The sequence below is a fragment of the Cetorhinus maximus genome, chromosome 7 (genome assembly GCF_964194155.1).
Source record: "Cetorhinus maximus chromosome 7, sCetMax3.hap1.1, whole genome shotgun sequence".
Lineage (NCBI taxonomy): Eukaryota > Metazoa > Chordata > Chondrichthyes > Lamniformes > Cetorhinidae > Cetorhinus > Cetorhinus maximus.
Genome location: NC_135885.1, coordinates 82654561 through 82682130, shown reverse-complemented (window position 1 = coordinate 82682130; position 27570 = coordinate 82654561). Strand labels below are relative to the sequence as shown.

General features: G+C 42.5%; 1 protein-coding gene across 5 annotated transcripts in view; it reads right to left on the bottom strand.

Moving 5' to 3' along the window:
• The window catches only part of panx1a (pannexin 1a), a 48979-nt gene that overhangs the window by 6234 nt on the left and 15175 nt on the right, over window positions 1-27570 (bottom strand). For 4 of the 5 annotated variants that reach the window (XR_013577128.1, XM_078545771.1, XM_078545774.1 and 1 more), the window contains 2 exons: window positions 11400-11617; window positions 9969-10645 (listed from right to left, as the gene is read on the bottom strand). Coding sequence is in view for 4 of the 5 variants with exons in the window: in XM_078545771.1 (XP_078401897.1) it covers window positions 9969-10645; window positions 11400-11617 (895 nt within the window). In the remaining variant the exon portion in view is untranslated. Of the gene's footprint in view, window positions 1-5013; window positions 6805-9968; window positions 10646-11399; window positions 11618-27570 lie in introns of those variants that run through there. The other variant, XM_078545773.1, reaches the window with a different exon arrangement.

Here is a 27570-nt window from a genome sequence, read left to right as displayed (position 1 = left end):
CCAGCAGAAATATTGTTTCAAAATACTCTATCATGGTCTGCTCTATCACACCTCGTGTGGCAGCATAGCTTTCATCATAGCATGTTGCATATGTGCATGTGGGTTGCCCACCACAGCCATCAGCCACGCCATCAGTAGAAAGGCCCATCACCTAGCAGCCCACTCTTTGGTTTGCCATGGTGGCTCAATGCAGCTGGCACAGCAGACTGCTGCAGAATGATCGCATCATGACCACTGCTGGGATACCAGGTATTAACATGCATGTTTCATTGCCTATGGTCACGTACTAGTTGGACAGTAAGGGAGTGGAATCCCTTTTGGTTCTGGTACATGGCAGAGTTGACATTCGATTCTGCGAAGTAATGCGTGTGCAGTCAATGGCACCTTGCAGCTCAGGGAAGCCTGCAGTCCTAGAGAAGCTGTATACTTGTTCTGCCTGCCTGCCTGTAGTTAAGAGAGTGAAATGCCATTAGCTCCATTTGAATAGAGAGCTTCAGTGATCCCCCTTATGCAACACTGGACAGCAAACTATGAAATTTTGCAAAAATCCCCAGCTACAGCCTGGAAGAAGCCAATGATTGCACTGTTGTCTTCACAGCCACTGGTAATTGCCCTGCTCTCAGGTTGCAATTGGAGTTGCAAAAGGTGGCAGGTTTCAGAGAGGTCATCCTTACTGAAGCACACACATCTCATACATTCTTTGTTGCTGAAGTTGAGAATTGCTCCCTAAACACCCTGGGTAGATAAGGTGTTTTACCGAGAGCGCTACTCTCCCTCCATCTCTTCCTCCTTCCTCTTCCAGCAGCTTGTCCTACTCTGCATGGCTTCTGTTAATTTTCCAAGTGATATGCCTAATGGTACACAAATATCTGGGAGCAACTGGTTTAAGCAGAAGCCTTGAAGTCAGCAAAAAGTCCTTCAGCATTTGCAACACTACTTCCTGTAGGCTTTTGCAACTTGAAATAACCGTAAAAAGCACTTGTAGAATTATAGCACCAGCCAGAAGAAATCAACCAACAACTAACTTGTAACTGTCGCAAAGAAGAGCAGGGGTGTTGTCCTTGGTGTCCTGGACCAACATTTATCCCCCAATCAACATAAAATAAACAGATTATCTGGTCATTATCACATTACTGTTTGTGGGAGATTGCTGAGTGCATGCTAGCTGTTGCGTTTTCTAAATTACAACAGTAACTACACTTCAAAAAAAGTATTTCATTGGCTGTAAAGTGCTTTGAGAGGTCTGGTGGTCATGGAAAGTGCTATATAAATGCGAGTCTTTCTTTGTTTAGTTGATGATCCCTTTAAATGGTATAATCCTGCTGCTGAATGTGTGTTCAGCTGTGTGAGGTTAAGAGAGGGAATTGAGCATTGATCTCCAAAATGGCATCACTGCTTCATTGATAACACTCTATGCACAATCATAGAATGGTTAGCACAGGAGGGGCAGCCATTAGGCTCATCGTGTCCATGCCAGCTCTCTGCAAGAGCAACTCAGCTAATCCCACTCCCTGCCTTTTCCCCACAGCACTGCTATACTTATACTTAGCTCTAGGATACCTCCCACCTTAAAACCCCATGACTACCTATCCTGTGCAGCCATGATCCTCCTTATGCTTCTTCCTGCAGTCCCAACAGCCCCCACTACTGAACTCTGGCTGGCAGCTCCTGAGGGTGGAACTCCCTCCTGCTGAGGGATGGAAACTGTTAAACAATTTAGCCTGCCCGCAGAGTGTTATAGCTTTGGCGCAGGCTTCCTCGGTGTGTGTTGCTATTACTTAGAATAAGGAAAACAAGTGGCTGTGACATTTTTCATGTGAGCATAGAGATGCTGGGATGGCATGGAGACTATTGCATATCACTTTTAATTTCAGCCAATCTAAGTGCAACTCAAACTGAAATGGCAATAAAAGAAGGCTGATAAAATAAATGATGTCACTTGTGGCATGAATAGCAAAATTTTACAATTACTCTTAAACTGGATGATTCCTGTAAAATATTGTCTTGCTTGCAATTAAGTAAATATCTGATACAGAGGCTAAGATTACAAGCTTACAAGGCCTTGGATGGCGAAACAGAATTAACTCTCACATTAATGCAGGAGCAGAATTTACATTGTAGTCTGATAAGTCAGTGGTTCTCAAAACATTTTTGGTTGAAGAACCCTTTTCCAAATGGATTACCAATCATGGAAACTTCCCCATGTCATCTAAATTACAGTGCTATATAATATTCAAAATATGTACTGCATGTGAAGAGTGTTTCAATAATTCTTTTAAGAAAACAGATATTTACTTACAGATTATTTCCAGATACACCAATCAGTGTGCAGCATTCAGTGTTCCTCCATGTGGACTCCCTTCCTAGGTGAGACAGCCAGCCCACTCTGTGCCGTACATGTGGTGGCCGCAGTCTGTTCCTGCCTCCTGGCTCGCGCCAGGTCTGTCTCCGGCTATCAACATTGCCTACCCGCAAGGCCAGGCCTGCTTGGTCAGCACTTTTATATTATCTGGCGGATCAGTTGTACCGTTTCTATAGGCCCCCAGGAATTTGTGTACTGCAGTTTTGAGAACCACTGTGCTAAGTTACTAAACTATATTCATTACTTAAAAAAATAAAAACCAATTACAATGCAGAAATGTCATGTTTAACAAAAGTTTTTTATGTGAACTAGAATCTGCAGTAAAGATTTGTTGGGGGGGGTGGGGGCGAGGACTGATGTAGTGCTAAAAATCCACCTCAGTTCTGATGCAAGTTATGGGTATCTGGGGCACTTGTCCACCAGAGCAGGATGGATACTGTGGACCAGGCGGCATCTTAGAGCTTTGCTCCTGGATAAAAGCCACTAATATCCATTCAACCTTGTTTGTAAGGTGAGTGAACAAATTTTTTTCTCTTCACAGGTCTAGGCCACAATCCAGGCTTACTTACACCTCGTGCACCAACCACCAGCAAGCCCCCTGCTGAATGAGAGGATGGGAATGTGATGACTCTCAGATTTAGCAGTTGCTGACATTTCCTGTCTTACTGCTCTTGTTTAAGTACATTAAGGTTTTACCATTAACAAGGCCATGGAAACTCTCGTGCAAGTCTAGGAGCTGGATAATGCTTCATTTGTGGCTTCTCCACACACTCCCACTAGATTAATGGCAGAATGTGCAGGGAGAGCCACAGATGTTCAGCCCAGGGTACTTTAGGTGTAGAATGTGACTGCACTATCTCATTTATTCAGGAGTGAAATTAGAGAGCACTTCTTCACACACACACACACAGTAGTGGAAATCTGGAATCCTCTCTCTCAAAATGCTGTGGTTGCTGGGTCAATTGAAATTTTTATGACCAAGGTTAACAGATTTTTAATAGGTAAAAGTTTCAAAGAATAGGGATCAAAGTCAGGTAAAAGAAATGGAAGTACAGAGCAACAATGATCTAGGTGAATGGTAGAACATGCTTGAAGGAATGAATGGTCCTCACCTATTCTGACATAAGGGGCTGGATTTTACAGGGTTGAAGTGGGTGGACTGTTTGCCAGACTGGAAGAAAAGTCAGCTGGAAGCCAACACACACCGAGGAAGCCTGCGCCAAAGCTATAACACTCTGCGGGCAGGCTGAATTGTTTAACAGTGGGGCTTCCGTCCCTCAGCAGGAGGGAGTTCCACCCTCAGGAGCTGCCAGCCAGAGTTCAGTAGTGGGGGCTGTTGGGACTACAGGAAGAAGCCTAAGGAGGATCATGGCTGCGCAGGATAGGTAGTCATGGGGTTTTAAGGTGGGGAGGTATCCTAGAGCTCAGGGAGCGGGTTGTCAGGTTTTGTAGCACAGGCAGCAAGGAAGAAAGAGACATTTTGAGGGGATGCCCCTGATGCATGCAGGGCACTCCCCGAATGAGGTGACCCCTTTTCCTTCCCGCCTTTTCTCATGTAGGCCCAAAATACAGCCTGCCACTCCCACCCGACTGCTCACACCAACCGTATTTTGGCAAGGGCACAGTGTTATTCGGTCCAATAGGCTTGTTACTTGACCTTTAATTGTTCATTTAAAGATGAAGGCAGGCTGCCAATTACAGCACCTACCCACCTAGTGAATTATAGGCACTGGGTTGGGGGTGGATGGGCAGGTGGTGGACTAGCCACCCGGCCTATTTTATGAGTGTCCGCTCCCCTCCACCCCGTGCTGAAAACACACCCAGCATGGGCATGTAAAATCCAGCCCAACAGGGCTCTTGTTCCATTTGTTTAAGCAGGATAAACCATGTCACAATAGCAAGAGAATAAATTTGATATCTTGGTATGTTTGTGTCCCATAGCCAGAGTCTATTGCTTTAGATTACCTAATAAATTATGGTGCCTGTGTTCTGTTTTGGAGTTTGAACATTTGTTATTATTGGAGATTACTTACTTCTCTCGTGACAAGAATAAATTCAAAGCTAAAAAAAAAATGCTGGTAAAGTTTTAAGTGACTTTAATTGAAAACTATTGGCATGTTTTTTATGAATTCTGCAGTAAATATTCATGAAAATTCCACAATGACAGAACCTAATTTTTGAAAAATACAAGTCAAAAAGCTGCAAATCTGAATTTAAAAAATAGGAACCATGGTATTACATAGGTCTGCTGATGCCAGATATTTTGAAAGGTTAGAACTGGCTTCATCTCTACAAGTGCATTTTCTGTTTTTAGTCTCAAATGTGAGAGAATCAGTTAGGAAGACTCTAGTTTGCTAGCTTCTTTGAAAACCATTACAATATTGGTTCCAGTTTTTGACTCCAGAACCTGAACACATCAGAAAGTCGTTATTTTTCTGGATGCATTCCATGGGAAATTCCATTTTGCCTGGGATAATAGCTGGGGTTTTCCACTTCTACAATCACCAGCTACAATATTCCTATGTTTTCCTGAAATGGACAAGAAAAAAAGTTACGAGCTAAAAAAACACCAGAAAGCTCTGGCCAATGTATGCTTGCCAAATCTCAAAAAATCTGACAGCTTGAGTGTTAAAAATGGCGAGTGTGACTCATTGGAAAGTGTATGCCATAACTGGACAAATGATCATTTTAATAAACTTAACATTGAGAGCATTTTCCCTCAAATCCTCCTAGTAAGTCAATGTTATTGTTATACAGAATCTGTATTTAATTAATCTAAACTAAATATAAAGTTTCTTTAGCCATATCAATACAATCCATCTGTTGTGCTCTTCCCTAGGGCAGATCCTAACCCAAGCCTTGCACATGAAATTCTTCAGCCACTTACTAGGAAGGAATAGCCGAGTTAGTTTCTCATCGCCTTCCTCATGGTTTTTCTCATCAGGGAGCCTTCTCCTTGAAAGCAGCCGAGGCTAAACTTCCCCAATTACACTTTACGATTTTGTGTGGGAGGGGCAAGGGAATCTAGAGGTGAGCACCTTGCTGAATAAATACTGCGATGACAGAGACCATAATCCAGTTTCCGCTTGCCAAGGCTATCTGGAGTGAGGCTTCAACCCTATACCTTTTGACTCACATGTGAGAATTCTACCACTGAGTCAAAGGCTTGCTATCAGTACAGTACCCCAGTTGTATATCCAATTAAGAGATAATAAAAATGACATTATTCAAATCTGTCGACGCTTTTTGTCCTGCACTTATCAAGACAGATAGGAGAATGCCACATTTCAAAGAGAGCAGAGAGCAACAATTTATACTGCATGAAAAAAGGGCGCTGATTGGTTCGCAAGTAGACTCTGATTGGTTAAGGCATTGCCATGGAGAATGCACCTTGAAACTACTATCCCCAATACTTTTGTTTAACTCAAAAAGGCACAATGCCTGGACATTTTCCTTCTGCCTGCAGAGGACAGGTCCCTGTGTATGAACATATGTAGCTTCTAGCAAGCGTAAGTGAGCCACATTGTGAGCCCCACTAAAAACCTTAAATTAGTGTTAATATAATTCCTAGCACACTCAGGATTATTCAGCAAGTGCTGTCCAATCACAGAATCACATTTAACATTAGACATTATGTTCTGAGTGGTGCAAGCACGGGCTGGCTGGTTGAGTATGGTCAGTATTTTCCCTATGTGAACAACCAAAGTGACACGCTATTTGATACGTCTTGGGGATGTATGGCCAATGTATCCTGTTCCTGATTAATTCTCCATGGCTACGCTTGAGCAAAGTCAACTTGCCAACCAATCAGCGCCCTTTTCTCATGCAGTATAAATTGTTGCTCCCTTTGAAATTTGGCATTCTTGTGACTGTCCAGATGAGTGCAAGATGAAAAACTCGACAGCATGTCTCTTCTTCAAGTAATACTCAAGTTCTGTAATACCAAGCGACTATTTCAATCTTTTTAGTATAAATAATTATTTTTAAAAGGAGACATCAATTCTATTGAATTAAGTTCTGCATTACCTGATTAATTTTAACCAAGTCTGTCAATCTACTTTCTATTTTTGAGCTTACTCAACATTCTTGCTAAAATACTGATATTTACTTAGAAAAATGTGAGAAATATAAATTAAAAAGGAAAGTATCTTTTTAAAGAATGAACACTTCTCCAGGTAACAAACAATTTAAAATTAAGGGACATAATGTGATAAATTTATAGTCCATTGACCTACAACAAACATACAGCTTACTAACACTGTTGTAAATTAAGGTCTAATATTTGCCTTTCAGAACAAAATGCATGTTGTTAAATTGCACGTTTTAACAGTCTGAACTGCACGTCTGAGGTTCCAGAAGTCTTTGTCGCAGAGCCATGGACTCATCTCTTTCTTCATCGGTGGATCTGATCCCATCCTCTACAGAAACTGATTTAGTAATAACTGAAAACAATTGTAAAAAGATCTTGCTTACTCATCGCTATAATGAACAAAATTCAGGCTACGTTTTTTCAATAATTAAGCATGATTACATATTTTGGGGTTTCATTCACCTTTGTTCACTCTAAAGGGGGTTTCTTTGTTTTAAGCGACTTTCGGATGTAACTCTTTATTCTCTTGAATGTTTTCACTTGACCAGATACTGAGGTTGACTTGTAATATACCTAGGAAACCAGTAGTTTATTTCAGTTTTGGGGTTTTACCAGGTTGTGGGAAAACTTTTAGAATCCATCATCTTCGAGATCAAATGAGTAAGCATTTAGAAATACATGGGACAATCAGGGACAGCTAGCACAGATTTCTTGTTGTGTCGCAAAAATATTGTTTTTTTTTAAGAAGTCACTGATTGTACATGTCTTGCATATGCATTTTCAGTTGAGGTTCAATAAAGTTTCCATACAAAGCTTATTAGAGAAAAAAAAAATTAGGCATATGGTGGATGAAGAAATGTGGCTAGAAAACCTGGATGGAGAGATGGCTAAAAATTCATAAATAGGAGGTATTAGAAAGGCTGGTTGTACTTAAAAGTGCTAAGTCACCAGGACCGGATGGGATGCATCAGAGGATGCTGTGCTGAATAAGGGTGAAAACTGCTGAGGCTCTGACCATAATTTCCCAATCCTCGTTAGACTCGGGGATGCTGCTAGAGGACTGCATATGTTACACCATTGTTCAGAAAAGGGTATAAGGATAAATTCAGCAACTTCAGACCAGTCAGTTTAACCTCAGTGCTGGAAAAGACTTTAGAGACAATAATCCTGGACAAAATTAACATTCACTTGGAAAAGTGCAGACTAAGTAGGGAAAACCAGAATGGGTTTGTTAAAGGCATATTGTGTTAATAATACATTAACTAGCTTGATTGAGTTCTTCCATGAGGTAACAGAGAGGGTAACGGAGTTGATTTGGTGTATGTGGATTGCCAAAAGGTGTTTGATCAAGTGCCACCAGTAGGCTTGCCAGCAAAGTTAAAGTCCATGAAATAAAAGGGAAATGGAAGCATGAACATGACATTGGCTGAGTGGCAGGAAGCAGAGAGTAGTGTTGAAAGGTTGCTTTTTGAACTAGAGCAAGGTGTCTAGTAGTCTAGTAGTACTAGGACCATGGCTCCCTTGATACATTTAGATGACTTAGACTTGGATGTGCAGGGCACAATTTCAACATTCACAGATGGCACAAAACTTGGCAGTATTGTAAACTTGGGGGGAGAATAGTGGCAGACTTCAAGAGGACGTGGGCAGCCTGGTGCAATGGGAGTGGCAGTGGAAGTGGGGGTAGGACTGGAGGATGTTTTTGTTCGAACGCTCGAGACTGTAAGAAAATTTGAATATTAGAGATATTAATTGAAGCAAAGACTATGTGGTAGATCTTCAACTTGCTTCCTGGGCGTAATACGGAGGTTGTGAATAAATTGTCTGTTACAGAAACTGCTAATCCACAATTGGGAACAAAGATTTCTGCTTTAGCGGGGTGAGTTGCACTTCTATGAACGGGTATGAATTCTTGCATCCTTATCTTTATCGAAATGTTCTCTGCAATTCCTGGTGACACAAGTTCTTTCATTTAGTTAACAGATAGAACATACTGACAGAAAGTACTAGGCTCTTGCAGAACCATTGGGTGGCCAAAGTGGGGAATTTAAAGTTACTGCAGAAAAATTGGTTAGCAATGGTTCGTGTGTATTAACCAATATTTTCACAGTATTACTGTGAAATGTTTAAAATGGCATCTACAGTGCCACCTATAGGAAGAAATTATACTATAAGTACATATTGGCAGTCTTACAATGCAATTTGTCCCTAGAACCTGACATTTTTAACACATTTTGAAATTGAATCTTGAAACCCCAATCAGCAATTTTAATATAGAAAAAATACAGCTAGATATCTTTGGTTCAGTATTCTCTGCTCTTGCTTCCGATCTCCCGTGCCTCTCCATCACTGGTGACCCACTCCCTGGGATTCCCATCCCGCCCACACTCACCTCTATCTAGTGTTCCAGCGGTGATCCTCAAGGTCGGCCTGAGTGATGTACCGGCAGTGGCCACTACTCCTGGTGGTGCTGCTGGTACTACAGAACCATTGGTCTCTGGTTGGCCAGCAGCTCTCAGGGGCGGGATTTCTGCCCAACTGCCACCTTGGATTGCATGAGAGGCCATAAACTCCCTAGGTAAGTGCCTGATTGCCTGGTAAGTCTACTGGGCCTTCCGGAAAGGACACAGGGTTCCCACCAGTTCTCCACCCGATAGGAGGGACTCCCGTCACACACATTAAATTCCGCCCAAAGTTTGTGCCCCAAGATCACCGGGATTTACAACCGGTGCCATTTACAAGCCCAAATTCCAGCAGTAGAAAGGCAGGAAAATGAAGATTCTGCAGGATTGCTTATGTCTGGCCCTACCTGAAAGGATTCCTACAGATCTTCCAATCAGTGGAAGTTGGGGGCAGGCCTTGGGTATCCAGTAAGTAGACAAACAGAAAGAGGAGGGGAGAGGTCTCCAGTCTCATTAGTATGTTGCAAAATGGCCTGTGATTCCTACAAGCCATGCACTGCTTCCATCCAGGAAATCCCAGAAAAGGGGCAGAGACCAGTTGATTTGGGTGGTCACCTCCTTTTCATGACCTTTGTGCTCAGAGAACAGATTGTCCTCTGGAAACAAACCTCAGGAAAATCCTTCCTAATTATCTTAGAATTTCTGATGCTTAAAAATTGAAAAAATCCCTGAGCCTACACTATGGAGGAGTCCTTGCAGCAAAACCGTTATACAAAATGCGACCTCTCTTTTATTTTTCTTCTTTTTCCTTCCTATTTCCATACATCCAGCTTTGAGACTATTCAATACTGGCCTACTGAAATAAGTTTCTGTTTACCAGTACTGCCATCAAAACAATCCAGGCCGTAGTAATCATTAAGTAGTTTGTTATTACCCTCACAGTTTGAGGATAATGAGAGTAGAAATTATGATCTGCACTGTTCTGTTTGAAAATATAAATTACTGGTATAAAATTACCCTCTCCACTATTTTAATCCAGGTATTTAATCTCTATGTTCTGTGTAAAAAATACAGGAAATTTGTTTTGAAGTCTACTTTCAACAAAAAGTCTTACCTTTCAGTTGTGTTGTATTCAGGTCCATATTGGGGTCAGATTTCTGCTCAGCTTTCTTGGTTTTGGCCAAACCATCTACTGTATCTGACTTGACTTGTCCAAGGGCTATTAAAGGCATCATTGCATCCATCACTGATGGTTCTAATAGCCCCTTGCCTTTTATGTGTTCTAGCACTTTGAGGCACTTATGTGATTTTATTTCACTGATATTTTCTTCCAAAAATAGAAGGTACAGATTCAAGTCATTCCAATAGCCTTTGGTAAAGTTCATCACCTCAAACTGTGGCAGAAGTTCATATACCTTAAGAAAAGTGTACTTCTTTCTTAAAGGAAATATCATACTGTACACTGCCACTGGTATAAGGAGGATATATACGACAATGTTGACGATACTTAGGAGTTGAAAAATTCCAACAGAAATGAGTTTGCACTGAAAGAAATCTGGTATGCTTGTTTCGTTCCCCAAAATGCCTGTTTTGACTGAGCATCTGAATTCATCTGTGAGGGAGGTCAGAGAGATGTAATATCCCAAGTAGATGCAGGCAAGTATAAGAAACATGACAGCAAGGCCTTTGCGAATAAGATACAATGTCAACATTCTCCAGGAGTCTTCTTTTGATTTCAAATAACGCTCCACGATTGGGAACTGGAAAAAATTCTCCCTTTTCTCCTTGGCACTAAAGTTAAAGAAAGAATATCAAATGAAGAGAACCTATAATGCGTCATACTGTTTCTTACAGGTTTTGGATAATTTAATAAGTTTTCTAATTGGTGCTTAATTAAAAATAAAGCAGAAAACATCTGACCTGTGAACACATAACTACATTTGATTTCCAGTAGTAACTAATTGAATTATATAGGTTAGATTTCAAGTGTGTGCTGAGTCATCTGGTTTCAGCCCATGCAAAAGTTGTGGTTCTATGATTGCTCTCAGTGCCCCTCGGCTCGGAGAAAGATGAGAATCTAGTCCACGGTGGTTTAGAGTTTGCCACGCAGCAGGTTATAGAAATATAGTTTGTTTCAAGCGAATTAGGTACTTTTTTTTCTCATTCTTGTTAAATGGCTCATTAGTCTTCTGAGAAATGTTAAAGGATCATTATTACTAATGTGCCATATTCTGTTTCTGTTCCTGCCAACAAAATTGCACATTTCAAGATCCCCATTCCCCCGGTTTTGTTGATGTGTTGTAAGTAACAATTAAAGGGGCACACAACATCTTTTTTAAAAAAGGAACTAGAGACAGAACGAGCTAATCATTCACTCACACAATTCAACATGAAATAAGTGGTATAAATGTAACCATACAGAAAATATGAAGTTATCCTCCCGCTATTCTGTATGATTTATTTAACATCGCAAATACAGAATCCAGAGGCATAGGATAGCTGCAACCATACAAATATACAACTAACAATCTGCTTATCTACGTACCCGCTCTGCTCCCCAAAGGATTGGAAACAGATGTTAGCATCAAATCCACTGGTGCTGACAATGTGCTGTGCTAATCTGATTCCACGGTTGTAGGCCTTATCAAGCTCTTCTATTATAAAAGTCAATTCTCCATAAAGCTGAGGCGCTGCAGTAAACTGCCAAAATAAGGCTGGAACATACATAAGGATTGCTACTAGCAGGAGAACATATGGAAAAACCTGAATAAAAAAATCAAAAATAACCATTATGTTAAAACAGAAAAATATTTTTTCCAAATGAAGTATTCATAAAATTTGTAAAGGTATGTTACATAAATAACAGTACAAATATGATGTTACATGAAGTGTGTGGCATATCACTTTCTTTCAATGCAGTGTATGAGGTACCTCACTACACTTGCCATTTCAGGTTATATTCACCATGTGCATTTATATTTCATATCCAACATTCTCTGGCGCTACAGCCCTCTCGGCTTCCAACTCCTCAGTATACTATGGCGGGAGGGCCTTAGACAGTGGCCTTTCCCCATTGAGCCATTGCGGCTTCCCCAAGCTTTAATGTGTACCTCAGCACGTAGTCCTTGGAACGTTCTGGATTGCAACATTTGGCCATCGACAGCTCTATGCACTGGAAGACCATGCTATCAGTGAGCTTCACAACGTACAGCCCAGCATAAAAGGATTTGCTGATCCTCATTATGTCAGGCTATGATGATGTTACCAAGCCACCTTCTGTCTTCAGGATGCTGATCACAAAGCTCTCTCTGTGCACCTTTTGGAAGAAGAAACACAAGCATGTCTCATCCTGCTCCACAGTGTGGGCACTGGACCAGATGATGATCTTGGAGGTCACAGTTGCAAAGAGCAAGGCCTGCTGACTCTTCACCTCTTAGGGATCCTCCTTGAGATCGATCCCCATCAACTGCAGCAGGAGCAGAGTCTGCATGCTTTTTTCAGTTGGGATAGCTCCCTCTGTCTTGTTCTCACTTCCTGAATACCTTTGAGGATGAAGATCTCTTGATGTTTGCCTTTAGGACTCAAAGAGGGGTTTCACAGTTCTCCGATCTCTGATGAGTTCCTCGATGTTTTTACGGGTCAACAGTTTCATGTTCAGCTTCCATGTCCCCCTGCCAATCTTCTGATCATCCTGTAGGGTCAGGCAGTAGGAGGCAGTGATCAGAGAAGAACACTGCTTGACGTCAGTGTATCTGACCATGAGCACTTGGGACATAAACAGGAAGTCTATCCTGGAACAGACTAGCTCATCAAACCTTGATGCAGCGCTCCATCTGCAGGGCTGCTGAAGACGTTGTGCAGCTTGATATCTTTTACCGTTTCCATCAGGAGTCTGGACATGGCATCCAGTTTGCTGTCAGCCCTTCCAGATCACCTGGTCACATCAACAATGTGGTTGAAATCACCACCTAGAATATCCAGCCTGGAAGTCACCAGCAGCAGTAGGAGCTGCAGTTTGCTGTCAGCCCTTCCAGATCACCTGGTCACATCAACAATGTGGTTGAAATCACCACCTAGAATATCCAGCCTGGAAGTCACCAGCAGCAGTAGGAGCTGCAGGAGGATAGTCAATATTTCACTGTGTTGAGCCTGGTAAACTAGAAATTTCAGCTTCCCACTCTGTGCAACTGAAATGTATTAAACTCAGCCTGTGTTTGTGACCTGGCTATTGCTTACAGTAATGCCTTACATTACAGTTGAGTAGCTTCTCTAGCAGATTTTTTGTAAGGCCAGAAATTGAAATAAAAGAGGGATTCAGGAGTTCATTTCAATGTGCCAAGTGAAGCATTCTCCTTTTTGGCTTTGAAACCACTCCAGAAACCAATGTTTATATTATTGTGAATAAAAACAAGCTGCGTGAATAGGGTTAAAGTTGCCAATGTAAGGGATAGAGGATGAGGGGAGTTGAGGGAAGTGTTAAAGCCTGTTTGGGAACTCAGAACTGGCTTGGCCTTCTTAGGGAGCCTGTGTATACATTTGGTGCAAGTATAAATTGGTAAGAATAGTCACAGATGTTAGCCAAGGGGTGGATATGGGCCCAAATGGGAGACCTGGCAAGAATTATGTCCCGCGCCCCAAAAAAATTTGGCCAGCCCTTTCTTTTTTAAAATGTACTCCCCACCCACCACCCCTATTGCACAGGGGCCATAGGAGAACCTTCATGTTTCTTGCCCTTGAATGTGAACTTTAGCAGGATCACCGACAGAGAGCGCATCTCAATACTAATGCCACCTCACAGGTTTCTGGGGCCTACATTTTTAATTGCAAAACCTAATGTAGGTCAAACGGCACATGAAAGATAGGATAGCTTCAAGAAGGAATCACTGTGAAGTAACTGATATGAAACATTGCACAATATAAGTAGCAAAATATCCCAAAAACACTTACATCACACACGCACATGGTGAAACTCTCCTACCAACAACAACATCTCAGACAATAAATAACAATGTTGCATCTGAAATATTACATTAATAGCTAGATAAAGCTTTGTACAAATGAATGTGCGAACTGGACCACATATGGGAAGCAGTTCCCACCTTCCTTTATCTGCTGGGTTTAACCAGGCTTAGGAAAATCACCTGAAACCTGGAAGACAGGTTCAATCTGAAACAGCCTCATTATACTTAAAGGGCCAACCCATTCCTGGGAGCAGAATGATCACCAAACCCTTTCCCCGCCTCGGCTAAACCTAGTAGTGAGTGAGTTAGAGGCAGGCAGGGGTCAAGTTTGAGACTTTTAAAATTGTTACATCTCACCCGACCCCAACCCACCCATTTTGGGGGGGCTTAAAATTATCCCCACTGATATACCCATGTGTCCTCAGCCACAATATAGCCACTTTAGTTGATATCATCCTTGCCTCTGGGTCAGAAGCAATTTTCGTTTTAAGCTGTGTGACTGCACAGGAACCTGAGAGCTCCCACGTGCATAGTTACAAGTCGGCTCTTTGATGTCATGCAAAAAGATTTAAAAGAGTCACGCACCTAAATAAATCACCTACATTCCAAAAAAAGAGATTTGGGCTGGAGTTCAACAACAGGGCTCAAATTCACAATCTAGACTAATATTCCAGTGACCGTGTGAGGGAGTTCATAATCTAAACTGATACTCCTTTGGCCAAGTGAGGCAGTGCTATACTGTTAGAGATGCCAACCTTTGGTAAAATCAAATTCCCATCTGCCCGAGGACTCGAAACGTCAACTTTGCTCTTCTCCGCCGATGCTGCCAGACCTGCTGAGTTTTTCCAGGTATTTCTGTTTTTGTTTTGCCTATTCTAGTTGTTGAAATGGACAGTTAAAGTCCCATGACACTATAGGAAGAAGCGTAGTAAATATTTCTGTTGTCCTGACCAAGATTCATTCCTCAGTCACTATCATAAACACATTAACTGATCTTCTAGCTCATTGTTGTTTGCAGGATACTGGTGATGCAGAGTGACTGCTGTATTTGCTCATGTAACCACACTTCAAAAGCAATTTATTGAAGAGTTTGGAAATGTTTTAACGTGATAATAAATAAATACATATCTTATCTTGCAAAGTCTTATATTCCTGGGACTGTAGAACATTAGCGATGATAATACTTAAGCGTTTAAGACAGATGAGATAGAAAGGAACTATTTCCTCTGGTGGAGGAGTCCAGAACAGGGGGGGCATAACCTTAAGATTAGAGTTGGGTCATTCAGGGGTGATATCAGGAAGCACTTTTTCACACAAAGAGCAGTGGAAAAATGGAACTCTTTCCCCCAAAATGTTGTTGAAGCTGGATCAATTAAAAAGAGTTGGGAAAGTAGAACTGGATGTTGTCCCTGTTTTTACATGTAACCTTTTGGATAATTTCGATCCTAAGTATCAACTAAATGGTTAGATAGGGTTCTGAGAGCCAAAAGTATTAAGTGACATGGAAGCAAGACAGGCAAATGGAATTAACATTCAGGTCAACCACGATCTAATTGAATGGCAGAATAGGCTTGAGCGGCTAAGTGGCCTGCTCCTGTTCCTATGCAAACTTAATGTTAACGCAATATTCTTTTGAAATTAATCATGGATTGCACTTGAAGTATCAGGACCCCCAGTGTTTTTAAGATGAATTTGGTAAATCACTAAAAATGCCAAAATTAATGGGCCGGATTTTCACTACCGAGGAGGGTAGCTTGAGTCCTGAAAGTTCCCAACTTGGAAGACCAACCTTGATGCAAAGGGCCCCATCACATGTACTTTTCACTCCGTGGGAGCAGGGGCAGGATCGAGTCGAGCCTGCCAACATTGGAAGTAGATTGGGATTGGGCGAGTGCTGAGGTGGACTGGTGGGAAGACTCGCCTCAGTTCTCTGGGATTTCTTCTCAGTTGTTTCAAAAGCTGTTAAGCCCTCTAGCCCTCACCCCCTCATCTCCTTACTCCCCACCCACATCCCACACCCCCTCCATGCCCTCCACTGCCACCTGTCAAAACAGAAACTCTGTCATACTAAACCATTTGAGAGTCCTGGAGCTCAGCCAAGCATTCATGACGAGCCTATTTGGAGAAGCAGATGTCTGGTCATCATGCATTGTTGATACAGTTTCTAGGTGGCACATTATGAATGTTTGGCTGAGCTCCAAGACTCACCAATGGATTCGCTCAGTAGGGTTTCTGTTTTAACAGGTGAAAGTGGTGTGTTTGTTCTGATTGACTGACATCTTTATGAGGTTATAATAATTTTTTATTTCTTTGTTCTGTGTTGTCAATGTCTCCTTGTTTACTTGGACAAGATTAAGAGGTGTGAAGTGAGGGACAGCTTCTGGTATTGATACTATGAACGACCATATCCAATTGATGCTTTTATAGGGCTGCAAGAACAGCAGTTTTTTCAAAGAAGATTTCTGAATGGTTGTTTTTTTTCCCCCTTCAGCATATCAGGACTTGTCATTGTTATTATATGGCTCATTGGTTCTGAACATAGTGCACACTGGGTGATGGGCATGGAAGGGGCATGGATAAGACTTTTTAAACGTAATTTTCAAAAGGTTCCCGAATCCAGGTTAAGGTTCACAACTTCTCAGAGGGGCCTTGAACTACCGGTCATCCAGAAGATGGCCCAATTGTGGGGGAGGGTAATGAGCTGCCTACCCCCAAAATGGAGCCAACCAGGTCGGGAGTGCAGGGTGAAGGCTCGCTACCCACACCCTTATCTCACGCCAGTGAAAATTGCCAGCACCTGGAATGATGGTGGGAAACCTGGAATTGGGTCTCGCCTGCCATTTTTAAATGCCTCTAGACTTGGCCCGACTCTGCAAAAATCCAGGCCAACATTTCGAATACAAAATTTATTTAGCCACGATATTGAAGTTTTCACATATTGAACAAACTTGGGTAGATTTTATAATATAAATAGTTATTTGGTAGTATGGAACTTTACTATTGCTGAAAAAAAGGAGACATGCGCAACATTTGCGTGTACTGGGAGCTACATATATTAATACACAGGGCCTTGTTCTTTGCAGACAGAAAGAGCATGTACACTCATTGTGCCTGTTTCAGCTTAACAAAATAAGTGACAGCTATTCACTGACTCATTCCTCAGGGTAATGCTTTGACAATCAGGGTCAAGCTGCCTGGTTTAAATTTCAAACAATGTTCGGCAGTTAACAGTCAGTCATCATCACTGGTGCATTCTCCATGGCAATGCCACTTGCCATCCAATCAGCACTCTCTTCACATACAGTATAAATTGTTGTTTTCCCCTTGTATTGGTATTCTTGTAAAGTGTCCTGATGAGTGCAAGATGAAAAGCTTAGACATGTCTTTTTTATAATATAGTTAAGCCTGAGCCTTTCTCATAGGAATAATAAATTCCAAGCTTTACAACATTCTGTAGGTCCACTTACTTTCCTCTAACAGATCTGAAACAGGCTCTTTCTTATTGCACATGAACCATACACCAATTCCAACATGGGAGTGAAGGAATTGCCTGGAGTAATTCCAAAAGTCCAACACTCAGCCCACAAAGCCCTCAATGTAAATCACAATGTCCTGAATAAGCACTTATAAATCAGAGTTCCACCAGTAGCACTCAGCGCTCAAAATAGGTTGGCTAGTTACCACACTCCATGTGTACTAGGAAAATTACCCATATCATGGTTAAACAAGAAATTTGTATTTTTTGATTGACAGCTAATATTTGAAATATTTTCAGGACATTAAAATATAACTGGTACAAGCAGTAACAACATTGAAATCCGTCTCATAAATTTGCTCATCTAATCATACAGCACAGAAGGAAACTATTGTGTACATAATGCCAGGACCAGCTCCTTGAAAAAGCTATCCATTAGCCCCACTGCCCTTCTGATTTCTCATAGCCATGTCAAGTGTTTCCTTTCCAAGTAAATATCTGATTCCCTTTTTGAAAGTTACTATTGCATCTGCTTCCACTACATTTTGAGGCAGTGTATTCCAGATCATAACTCACTGTGTAAAAAATAATTTAATCTCCTTTCTGGCTCTTTTACCAAATATCTTAAAATGTTAGTTACGTTATGTTTCTCTGCTGTGGCCAAATTTAACTTACCAGACACCATGCAACTCATGATTGTGGGTAGTTATTAAAATGGTATGTTTCTTACTTATGACAAACATTGGTAGCTCAGAGCAGTAAGTAATGACGATTGAAAATATGTTGGACGAGTTGGCACTGCTCCCCCGCTCAGGCAGCTATCTAAAACTGTAAGTCAGATCTTGCTTACACCACTGGGCTCTGATCTATTTAAAAAAGGACTCCATTGGTTTTCAGTGAGTATCCAGCTTGCCTGCTTAAAACAGCACATTAACAGCAGGCTATGGCTTGAAGGTAGTGGGATCAATGGGGCTAAATAACTGCCCTCATTTCTTGTACAGACGCAATGGGCCAAATGGCCTCCTTCTGTGATTCTATAATTTTAATGACCTTTCCACCTGGCAGAAACTAGACATCATAATGAGTACTGCATGGTAATACTGGACAAATGTGCGTGACAACCTAAACTCGTGCTTAACAAACCTTTAATATGGCAAAAATAGTTCCGACCTCATTTTCGTGCCATCTCTAAGGCTGCCTTTTCCCACCTCAGTAACAAAGCTCGACTTTGCCCCTGCCTCAGCATATACGCTGCTGAAACCTTCATCCAATCTTTCATCACCTCTAGACTTGACTATTTAAACACTCTCCTGGCTGGTCTCCCACATTCTATCCTCCATAAACATGAGGTCATTCAAAACTCTGCTGCTCGTGTCGTAACTGGCAGCAAGTCCCTTTCCCTCATCACGTCTGTGCTTGCTGACCTACACTGGCTCCCAGACAAGCAATGTTTTGTAAATATAAGTTGTTGCTGTCATGTAAGGGCCCTATTTCTACCTGTTTGCCAGATTTCATTTGAATATCTTCTCTGCTTTATTGAATAAAAGCAAAGGATTGAGACTTTGGTCCAATTCAACTCTTGGCTCTTGAATATTGTATAAACAACACAACAAACCAAATATATAATTAGTGCTGGTAGGAGTGGCTTTTGTTCCACAGTACAGAGGTTACCACCCAGGCTTACTCAGGTTTTGCTACAATCTTCACATTCCATCAGAAGATAACAGGGTGTAAAATTAGACTTGGGCAGGATTATAAATCATCTCCAACAAATTTGTCACCCATTTCACAACCTGTCAAAATTTTCTTTCCATTAACGTCAATGAAAAAGTAAAATTCTGCAAATACGAAGGCAGCTGCTAACTCACTATCATGCGTTTTAAGCTACCGCAGAAGTGTGACTTCGTCCCCAAAGTGCCATTCTGGACCATGGGCTGAATTTTCCCCCCGTTTGGGGGGGGTGGGGAAGTTGATGGGTGGGCACGCCGCTATTTTACGTGGGTGGGCCAATTAAGGCCCGCCCAGCGTGATGTCCGCACAGAAGCGATATCCGCTTCCTGTGCAGGTGGGGGGGAATCCAAAATCTAGAATGTGCTCTTTTGCGCATGCGCACGAAAGAGCGCACTCATCTCCCTGAGGCTAAGTGCAGCCTCAGGGAGATCGGCTGTAAATGTAAAAAAGACAAAAATAGAAAAATCTGTCACATGAGTTGGGACATGTCCATAATTTTAACAAAATCTTTATTATAATTTTTTAAAGCCTACATGAAACCTCATCCCGCCCGTGGATGAGATTTCATGTTTTTTCTAGTTCCCGCCAGGGCTCCTGGCCTGCCTGCCATCTTAAGGTTCAACGGGCAGGTCCTTTAATTACTTAATTGACCCTGTCAATGGCCTTAATTGGTCATTGACAGGTCGGCAGGTGTGCAGCTGATTTTGCTGCGCTCCCGCCTTCCTGAAAATTTAAATCGGGCGCAGTGACATCGGGAGTTCCCCCCGATGTCACCGCGCATCATTTTATGTGTCAACGAGCGGGCCCTGCCCCCGCTCGCCGGCTCGTAAAATTCTGCCCCATCTGACAATCAATGGTTTAATTAGTGTCACTCAGTCATGCCACAGGCCAGAATCTTCCATTCGGCGTGTGGGGGCAGGCCCCGCGCGCTGACATGTAAAATGACACGCGGTGACGTCGGGTGTGCATCCCGATGTCATTGCGCGTTATTCCGATCTTCAGTTCGGCAGGCACACACCGGAGTCAGCTGCGCACCCGCCGAACTGTCAAAGGCCTGTTAAGGCCATTAATTAATTAAGTAAAGTGATTGTCAGGGCTGCCGGTCAGACCCTGCCTTTAGTTGCTCCATCAATGACCTTCCTATTATCATAAGGTCAGGCGAAGAGCCCAGGCGGCCTTCGCATTTCTCATGAAACCTCATCCACGGATGGGATGGGGTTTCATGAAGAGTTTATTAATTAAATAAAATGTCTTATGAAAATTCATAAACATGTCCCAGCTCATGTGACAATGTCACATGAGGGGCCATATCTCAGTAATTTTCTTTTTTCTTTATTCCAATGTTTATTATTAAATTAATCTTCGTGAGGCAGCTCTGTGCCTCAGGGAGATTTCTGCGTGCGAAATAGCGCAGGCTCAACTCTCCCTTCTCCCCCTGCCCACACAGGTAGCGCTGAGTGCTTCTGGGTGCGCATCACATTGGGCGGGCCTAAATTGGCCAGCCCGCATAAAATGGCGGCATGCAGCCGATCGCAGGTGGCGATCGGCTCCACGCCTGCCCGCGCCTGCTCTCGAGCGGCCCTTCCGACGGGGAGAAAATTCTCCCCATAACATTATCACAAATTACTGCATATTTCCATAACAGATTAGTTCCACCTTGATCGCATGATCCTATCACCTTACTCCAATTATTCCTCAATTCCACACACACAAAACCTTTCAACAGTGAAACGTTGCCAGTCCTATGAGAGGAGTGGGGAAGGATGAATAGAAATCCATAGGGATTTAATCTGCAATGAATTGAATAATTTATTTCTTAAAATAGTTCATGGGATGTGGACATCATCGGCAAGGCCAGCATTCATTGCCCATACCTAATTTCCCTCAAATAGGTGGCGCAAGCTACACTCTTGAACTGCTGTTGTCTATGTGGTGTAGGTACACCTATAGTGTTGTTAGGGAGGGAGTTCCAGGATTTTGATCAAGCACGACGAAGGAATGGCAATATAGTTCCAAGTTGTGATGATTGTGACTTGGAGGGAACTTGCAAGTGGTGGTGTTCCCATGAATTTCCTGCCTTTGTCCTTCCAAGTGTTCAAAGTGGTGGCTTTGGAAGGTGCTGTTGCAGGAGCCTTGGTGAGTTGCTGCCATGCATCTTGCTGCTGGCACGCACCGCTGCCACTATGCGTTGGTGATAGAGGGAACAATTTTTAAAAAATGGTGAATGGGATGCTAATCAAGCTGATTGCTTTGTCCTAAATGTGTTGAGCTTCTTATGTTGTTGTTGGAGCCACACGCTTCCAGGCAAGTGGAGAATATTCCATCACACTCCTTGTAGATGGTAAAGGCTTTGAGGTAAGCTACCTGCCTCAAAATACCCTAATCTCTGACCTGCTCTTGTAGACAGAGTATTTATGTGGCTTTTCATTGAGAACTGTCGGCGTGACATTAGTCGTTCTTACCTTCTCTTGATCTTTTCATTGAGAACTGTCGGCGGGACATTAGTTGTTGGCCCTCTATCCAGCTCTACCCCCCTCCTTAAACCAGCTTATATTTCACCTCTTTTCTATTTTTATTTAGTTCTGTTGAAGAGTCATACAGACTCGAAATGTTAACTCTGTTCCTCTCTGCAGATGCTGCCAGACCTGCTGAGTTTTTCCAGGTATTTTTATTTTTATTTATGTGGCTTGTCCACTTAAGATGCTTGTCAATAGTCTTCTCCACGATGTTGATGGTGGGGGAATTAGCAATGACAATCTTATTGAGTATCAATGGGGGGTTAGATTCCCTCTTGTCAGAGATGATCATTGTTTGGCACTAGCATGGCATGAATGTTATGTGCCACTTACCAGTCAAAGTAGGTCTTGCTGCATGCAGGCATGGATTGCCTCATTAACTGAGGAGCTGCAAATGGAGCCAAACACTTTGCAGTGATCAGTGAATATCCCCACTTCAGACCTTATGATAATAGGAAGGTCATTGATGGAGCAACTAAAGACAGTTGGGCCAAGGGCACAGCCTGAGGAACTCCTGCAGCAATGTTCTGGGGCTAAGATGATTGGATCCAACAACCACAACCATCTTTGTATTGGGTATAACACCATCCAGTGGAGAGGTTTCCCGCAATTCCCACTGACATCAATTTAGCTTGGGCTCCTTGATGACACACTCAAATACTGCCTTGATGGCAAGGACAATTACTCTCACCTCACTTCTTGACTTCTGCTCCTTTGTCCAGGTTTGGATCGAGGCTGTAACGAGGTCAGGAGCCGAGTGGCCTTGGCAGAACCCAAACTGAGCATCAGTGAGCAGGTTAGACTTATAGACCTTTACAGTTCAGATGGAAGCCATTCAGCCCATCATGTCCACATCGGTCAACAAAGATCTGACTACACTAATCCCATTTTCCAGCGCTAGGCCCATAGCCCTGGAGGCAATGGCAACGCAAGTGAATATCTAAATACTTCTTAAATGTTACAAGAGTTTCTCACTCAACCACCCTTTCAGGCAGTGAGTTCCCGACTCCCACCATCCTCTTGGTGAAAAAATGTCTCCTCAACTCCCCACTTAGCCTTCTACCTCTTACCTTAAATGTATGCCCCCTGGTTATTGACCCTCTTACTAATGGAAAAAGTGCCTTCCTATCCACCCTATCATAATCGTATATGCCTTTATCAGGTCTCCTTTCAACCTTTGCTGCTCCAAGGAAAACAACCCCAGCCTATCCAATCTTTCCTCATAGCTCAGACCCTCCGGCCGAGGCAGTATCCTGGTAAATCTCCTCTGCACCCTCTCCAGTGCAATCACATCCTTCCTATAACGTGGTGACCAGAGCTGCATGCAATACTCCAGTTGTGGCCTAATCAGTGTTTTATACAGTCCCAGCATAACCTCCCTGCTCTTGTATTCTATGCCTCGGCTAATAAAGGCAAGTATCCCATATGCCTTCTTAACCGCCTTATCTACCTGCCCTGCTACCTTCAGGGATCTATGGATATGCACACCAAGGTCCCTCTGATCTTCAGCACTTTCCAGAATCCTACCATTCATAGTGTAATCCCTTGTCTTGTTAGCCCTCCCCAAGTGCATTACCTCTCACTTTTCCGGGTTGAATTCCATTTGCCACTGCTTTGCCCACCTGACCAGTCCATTGATATCCTCCTGCAGTTTACGGCTATCCTCCTCACTATTTACCGGCCTACCAATTTTCATGTCATCCACGGACTTCTTGATCATACCCCCTACATTTAAGTCCAAATCATTTACGTACATCACAAATGGCAAAGGTCCCAGCCCTGCGGAACCCCACTGGAAAAAGACTTCCAGTCTCAAAAACATTCCTCGACCATCACCCTCTGCTTCCCGCCTCTTAGCCAACTTTGGACCCAACGTGCCACTTTGCCTTGGATTATTCCTGATTAATCCATGTCTCTCCAAGTGCAGGTATATTCTGTCCCTCAGAATTCTTTCTCGTAACTTCCCATCACCGAGGTTAGATTGAATGGCCTGTAATTTCCTGGTCTATCCCTTCCTCCCTTTTTTAATAATGGGACAATGTTAGCAGTCCTCCTGTCTTCTGGATAACGTCTATGGTCCCTTATTGGCCCTACTCTTTCCCTAGTTATTCTTATGCTCCTCATATATTTAAAAAACCCCTTTGGGTTTTCCTTTATTCTACCCATCAATGCTTTCTCATGCACTCTCTTTGCTTTCTTAATTTATTTTTAAAGTTCCTCCCTCCACTTTTTATACTTCTCTAGGGACTCTGCTGTATTGAGCCCTCGTTATCTGCCATAAGCTTCTCTTTTTCTCTTAATCCTAATCTTTATGTCCCTTGATATCCAGCGTTCTCCGGACTTGGTCTTTTGTCTTTATGGAACATATTTGCCCTGTACTCTCGCTACTTCCTTCTTGAATGCATTCCACTGCTCTGACACAATTTTATCTGCAAGTAGCTGCTCTAAGTCCACTTGGGCCAAATCATATCTCATCTTAGTAAAATTAGCCTTTCCCCAGTTTAGAACTTTTATTCCCGGCCCAACCTTATCCTTTTCCATAACTATCCTAAATCTAACTGAGTTACGGTCACTTTCTCCAAAATGCTGCCCTACTGTTACGCCTTCCACCTGCCCGGGCTCATTTCCGAATATTAGGTCCAGAATTGCCCCCTCCCTTGTTGGGCTTTCTACATACTGGGTAAAAAAGTTCTCCTGGATGCAACTTAAGAATTTTGCTTCCTCTCTATCTTGCATACTAAAACCATCCCAGTTAATATTTGGGTAGTTAAAATCCCCTACTATTACTGCCCTATTATTCTTACACTTCTCTGAAATTTGATTAGATATTTGATCCTCTGTCTCTCACTGAGGGTTTGGGGGTCTGTAGTACACACCCAACAGGCAGAAAATTATGCCCTCTATCTCTCCCTGAGTGTTTGGGGGTCTGTAGTAAACACCCAACAGTGTGCTTGCCCCTTTTGTGTTTTTTACTTCTACCCAACAGCCTCATTTGATGATCCTACCAAGGTATCATCTCTCCTCACTGTTACAATTGATTCCTTGATCAATACTGCAACACCGCCTCCTCCTATTCTATCAGGTTATTCCTGTGTGAGTGCTATTTAATAGCACTGTCGTTGAAACAGTCCATCACTTTGCTAATGGATCAACAGTAGGCTGATGGGGTGCTAATTGGCCCAATTGAATTTGCCCTGCTTTTGTGGGCAGGACATAACTGGACAATTTTCCACTTTGTCAGGTAGATGTACTGGAACAGCGTGGATAGCCATTATTGAAGATGGGATGTTCCTCCTTCTGTTAGTTTAATTATCCACCACCATTCAGGACTCAGTGTGGCAGGACTGCAGAGCTTTGATCTGATCTGCTGGCTGTAGGATCGCTAAACTCTGTCTATAACATGCTGTTTTGGTTAGCTTAGTTGGCTCGAATATGATGCCAGCAGCACGGGTTCATGGAGGCCTGCCTTCTTGCCTTGCCACATGCTTGATGTGGAGTGGTGCCCCTCAATCTATATATTCAATATTCTCTCTGTAATGGAGAAAGATGCTCATTATCCTTGGTGGCCTACAACTAATTACCATTCTGCTGTCTAGCATGCTTGCAGTCATGCGTTGTAGCTTCACTATGTTTGCATCTCATTTTTAGGTACACCTGGTGCTGTTTCTGCTAGACTATCCTAAACTAGTCATTGAACCAGGGTTAGTCACATGTCTTGACAGTGATGGTAGAGTGAGAGATATGGCAGGCCATAAGATTACAAATTGTGTTGGAATATAATTCTACTGATCGCCTAGAACCCCTCATGGATGCCCAGTTTTGAGCTGTTAGATCTGTTCTAAGTCTATCCCATTTAGTACAGTGATACTGCCATAGGATTCCGTGGAGGATGCCCTCAGTGTAAAGATAGAACTTTGTCTCCAGGACTGTGTGGGACTCCTTCCTACCAATACTCACACATGATAGATGATCTGCGACAGGGGGGTTGGTGAGGATGAGGTCAAGTAGGTTTTTCCCTCCTGTTCATTCTCGCGCTACTTCCAGCAGGCCCAGTCCAGCAACTATATCCTTCAGGACTTGGCTAACTCAGTCAGTAGTGGTGCCACAAAGTCATCCTTTGACAGACATTGAAGGCCCCCACCCAAAGTACACCTTCCTACCCTCAGTGTTTCTTCCAAGTGGTGTTCAATGTGTAAGAGTACCAGCTCTTTAGTTGAAGGGGCATTGAGTGGCAATCATCAGGTGATTTCCGTGCCCATGTTTAACTTGATGTCAGAGACTTGATGGGATCCAGAGTCAATTTTGAGGAGTCCCAGTGCCACTCCCTTCCAACTGTATATCACTGTACTGGCACGACTTTTGTGCATTTGCCCTGTCAGTGTGACAGGGCATCCCAGGGATGGTGATGGAGGAGTCTGGGATATTGGCTGTAAGGTATGATTCTGTGAGTATGACTGTCAGGATGCAGTTTGACTAGTCTGTGGGACAGCTGTCCTAGCTTTGGCACAAGTCTCCAGATGTTAATGAGGAATACTTTGCATGGTCAACTGGGCCTGCATTTTTCCTGCCTTTTCCCCATAACACTGCATATTGTTTCTGTTTAACTAATCACCTAATGCCCTCTTGAATGCCTCCATTGAACCTGCCTCCACCGCACTTCCAGGTAGTGCATTCCAGACCCGAACTACTCGCTGTGTGAAAAGGGTTTTTCTCACATCACATTTGCTTCTTTTGCAAATCACTTTAAATCTGTGTCCTCTCGTTCTCGATCCTTTTACGAGTGGGAACAGTTTCTCCCTATCTACTTTGTCCAGCCCCCTCATGATTGTGCACACTTCTATCAAATCTCCTCTTAGCTTTCTCCACTCCAAGGAGAACGGTCCCAACTTCTCCAATCTATCTTTAAAACTCAAGTTTCTCATCCCTGGAACCATTAAAATAGATAAGAGAAATTTCAGACAAATGCATAAAGTGTTCATACACTAGTATCCTAGTGGGCAGTTAGTACAATGGTTGTTGTGACATTTACACAGAGCAATATATTGTGTTAGCTCAGTAACACAAGTTAAATATTTAAGAACTGTAATATGACCATTTATGTGTATGCAGGAAGTTAGCTTGAAGCACAATGAGAAAAAAACTGATGAAGCAGGAAAGACTCCAGCCAACTCACTGAAACTGAACTCAGGACAGAATCAACATGGAATAATTTATATGCAGCAGTTAAATGGCTACATGATCAAAGAATTCTGTATGTTTTTACACTAATGTCTTCACAATACAGACTGAAACAGGAAATGTATAATTGCTACCTGTTATTTTGCAATATAAACTGCAAAGGAACCATTTTGCCAACCACATACTGTGACCCTCAGAACTAAGTATTACTAACATATTGTTAAATTGACTCAGATGAGGCTCTACATTTGTCAGCAAGAGTTATTCAAAGGGTTGGTATCAAGGAGAAGGTCGGTTTCTAGGATATTTTGTTTGAGAACTCTATTGTAAGTCCGTCATGTCAGCTGCAGGTGAACATTCTGGTTACAATATAAATAAAGTAACTATTTTAAGATGTTTAAATCTTGTTCATTCACAGATAGTTGTGTTACTTACTTTAGTGAGCACCATTAATTTCAACCAATGAAACTGACTGAGGTGTGATTTTTTTAAAAATTATTTCCCTGAGTGGAATGAAAATGAAATATTTCAAAATCTCAGTAACGCCTGTGATGGCTACTGCCAATAAACCAGATAGTGTTGAAGTGCTGGTGTCATTTTAAAACTTTATAATTAATTCCCTTACTTATCATTTAGTCTTCATAAAATGCCAATTTAATGCTAAACTTAAAGCAGATAGGTACAGGAGGACGGCCAGATTAAAATAAACATTTTGGGAGCTCGACAAGCTCTTTTCTCAAAGGGAAGCTGGGGGGGAGAGATGAAGGCAGAAGGTGCAGGGGCTGTATTTTGATTATATATTTGGATCAGCCCACTTCTAGTGAAGATGGGCACCAATGCCAGTTACCTCCATCC